General features: G+C 59.4%; 1 protein-coding gene across 1 annotated transcript; it reads right to left on the reverse strand.

Moving 5' to 3' along the window:
- Positions 1-881: 881 nt before the first annotated feature.
- On the reverse strand, positions 882-3,012 carry LOC123412825 (3-ketoacyl-CoA synthase 6-like). Its single transcript, XM_045105771.1, has one exon. The coding sequence runs from the start codon at positions 2,922-2,924 to the stop codon at positions 1,446-1,448; it is 1,479 nt and encodes a 492-aa protein (XP_044961706.1). The 5' UTR covers positions 2,925-3,012; the 3' UTR covers positions 882-1,445.
- Between the last annotated feature and the right edge of the window lie 276 nt (positions 3,013-3,288).

Raw genomic sequence — 3,288 nt, forward strand, 5'->3', positions numbered from 1 at the left:
CACGAAGATGCCTACCGCTTGACTGGTTCTTCCTACAGAATCACAGTTCACTGTTTGTCAGCTTGAATCTGTCTCCTCATTTACGCCCGCGGACATGACATCACATCACATCAGCGGTCGCAAATCGGCAGCACAAAAGAAGGGCACATCAAGGTATCATCGACATCAACTCAACCGCCAATGCCGACCGATCGACAAGCGTGAGATCGCGAGAGGGTCCGCCATGAAAATGGAAACCAAGAGGAACGACGCGAGTGCATGCATCTGCATCTGCGAGACGATCCTCCCCCACGCATGCATGGATTCAGATCCTCGGCAATCAATCCGCTCGAACGGGCGCCGATTTTTAGGCCACATGTGGCAACGCTACCCGGATCGGAAGGCGTTACATTGCGCGTTCTAGGCGCGACACCGAGGTCCAATAATGGCAGCAGCACGGCAGCCAACGGCATCACGGCGAAGAAGAACAAGAGCGAAACTGGCAAGATTCCCCTTCACGAACGGGGCTGCGAGAGAACACGCGGCATTCAAGGCCCCCCATTGCAGCCCGGCCTACTGCTCCCCAACTCCTCCATGCCACATTTACGTCCACCCTCCACTCTTCCTACCTTGCTTCAGCACGGCACCACTGCCAGCGCCAGGCCCATAAATTCGATCTCCATCGCAGGAGATGAAGCACACAAGGATGGGTTAGGAGGTTGGAGTTTGGAAGTGCACGCAAAGGATATGGTAAATGCAGGCCCTCGTACGCTCGTACACAAGGCAAGGCCTCCTAAAGGTAAACTCATGGAGTGACATATATGTGCAGTTAGTAAATAAAATTGCAAATGTATAGAATGTAGTACCTCCTTATGAACATGGAGAGAGTAGCAAACTATTTTCGGTAAATCGATTTATTGTCAAACTCGTAGTAATACAGTACATATTAGTTCTTTTTTCCCTTCAATGGAGGTAAAGTAAAGAACCGAAATTAACAAAAGAGAAGAGGTCCGGGAGAACGGGAAGGAAGAATAGTAAAATGAACAAGAGAGAAATGAGAAGAAGAAAAAAAGGTACGCTCGCGATCGAGGACCACGATTTATACGTTTATGAATGACCGGAAGAAATTAAGCCCTTTGTGCCGGAGCGCAACCACCGGCCGTCGGTGTGGCGCCTCACATGCGCGCGTCAGACAGATCCGGCATATTTAACTCGGCCACCGCGGCTGCTATTACGCCGGCCGGCCCAGCTGCGTCTCCGGCCGGCCGGCCGTATCCTCCTCCTCGACGTTATGGTCACGAGCAGCGAGGGAAACACACACCAGACGAATAGTAGAATACGAGTAGAAGAAATGCATGCATGCATGCATGCATGCATGCACGGGGCATACTGGTTACCGGCTAGAGATACAATGGAGGGAGAGAGAGAGAGAGAGCGCGATAGAGGAATGGATCCTGTTGCGTTGGTTAATGCTTGAGCACCTCCGGGATGTGGACCGGGTAGCGGCTGACGCAGTCGGCCCACGGGCCCTGCTGTGCGTCGCGCGCGGGCTGGATGCACTCCCACGCCGCGCTGTTGCACTTGAACCCGGAGCCGAAGCCGATCATCCACACGCGGTCGCCCCTGCGCATGCGCCCCTTGGCCTCGATGTAGGCCAGCTCGTACCACAGCGAGCTGCTGGACGTGTTGCCGAACCGGTGCAGCGCCATGCGCGACGCCTCCACGTGCTCGTCCGACAGCCCCAGGCTGTTCTGCAGCTCGTCGATCACGGCGCGACCGCCCGCATGGATGCAGAAGTGCTCGAACGCCAACCGGAAGTCGGGGAGGTACGGCTTGATGCTCTTGTTGTTGAACACCCGCCGCGCAATGAAGGACAGCGCGAACAGCAGCTGCTCCGACGCCGGGAGGACCAGCGGCCCGATCGCCGTGATGTTCGCCTTCAGCGCGTCCCCGGCGATGGTCATCAGGTCCTTGTTCAGGTTGATGCCGCGGTGCCCCTCCTCGTCCTCCTCCTGGTACACGCACCGGTACGCGTTGTCCTGCGCGCCCGTCAGCGTGCGCACCACGCGGGACAGCCGGAAGCGTGCCTTGGCGCGGGACGTGGACAGCAGCGCCGCCGCGCCGCCCATGCGGAAGAGGCAGTTGGGCAGCAGCATGGCGCGCTCCTTGCCGACGTAGTAGTTGGGCGTGATGGTCTCCGTGGACACCACCAGCGCGTGCGAGCCCCGTGGCGCCACCTGCAGGAAGTTGCGCGCGAGCCCCACAGAGATGAGCCCCGCGCTGCACCCCATCCCGGAGAGGTGCACGTTGCGGACGTCGCTGCGCATCTTGTACTTGCGGATGATCATGTCGGTGAAGGACGGGATGGGCGCGAAGAGGCTGCAGTTGACGACGAGGAAGTCGATGGCGTCGGGGCGGATGCCCGTCTTGGCGAGCAGGTCGTCGATGGCGGAGAAGATGACGAGCTCCACCTCCTGGCGCGAGGCCTCCAGGTTCCGGTACGGCGGGATGAAGTGGTGCGCGGGGGGCAGGCACGTCTCCTCCCCGAGACCGGACCGCTCCAGCAGCCGCGTCATGAACCGGACGCTGCGCTCGTCAATGGAGGCCCCCTCGATGAACGTCACCAGCTTGGCGTGCTCGAGGAAGGTGCCGAAGGGGACGCGGTGGCTGGGCTTGGTGCGGAAGCAGGCGTAGTCGACGAGGTACACGGAGCGCGGCCGCATCATCAGGTACAGGGTGGCCGCGGCGGCCGGGAGGAACGCGGCCAGGAAGACGTGCACGGGACGGAGCGCGTGCATCCTCGCCAGCAGCTCCTCCGGCCCGACGCGCGCCGCGCTGACGACGCCCGCGACGGCCAGCGGCACGGCGAGCACGGCGAGGAAGTTGTTCACCACGTACTGGTACGCCGGCTTGAGGCGCCGGAGCTGGGGCGACGAGAAGCTCATGCCGTCCGCCGCTGCGGCTTGCACGCACGCACGAGTGAACGTGTCTGCCGCGCGCGTGTACCGATCGACTGGTGTGGAGTTGAGTTGAGTTCGGGAGAGGGAGGGAAGCGGGAGCGGGTATAAAAAGGAGGTTAAGAGCGCGTTGGTGGGCCATGTTGGTCTTTACGAGCACAGGCTGCTAGCGCTCATGGGCTTTTGTTCGCCGATAAATCTGATGATGACGATAAGATATAATTGATGTTGCTAATCCAGGACCATGCTTTGGCCTCCCTCCGTCACAGGACAGCATCGTCGTTTCAATGCATTTACGGCCCCCATATTTAGTGTCACTACTATAGAGAACTAACTATTCCCCCACCATACA

The sequence above is a fragment of the Hordeum vulgare genome, chromosome 7H (assembly GCF_904849725.1).
Source record: "Hordeum vulgare subsp. vulgare chromosome 7H, MorexV3_pseudomolecules_assembly, whole genome shotgun sequence".
In the NCBI taxonomy this organism is placed as follows: Eukaryota; Viridiplantae; Streptophyta; class Magnoliopsida; order Poales; family Poaceae; genus Hordeum; species Hordeum vulgare.

What these genes read in the sequence shown, in the direction of transcription:
- LOC123412825 (XM_045105771.1), bottom strand. Translation starts at nt 2,924, where the DNA reads ATGAGCTTCTCGTCGCCCCAGCTCCGGCGCCTCAAGCCGGCGTACCAG.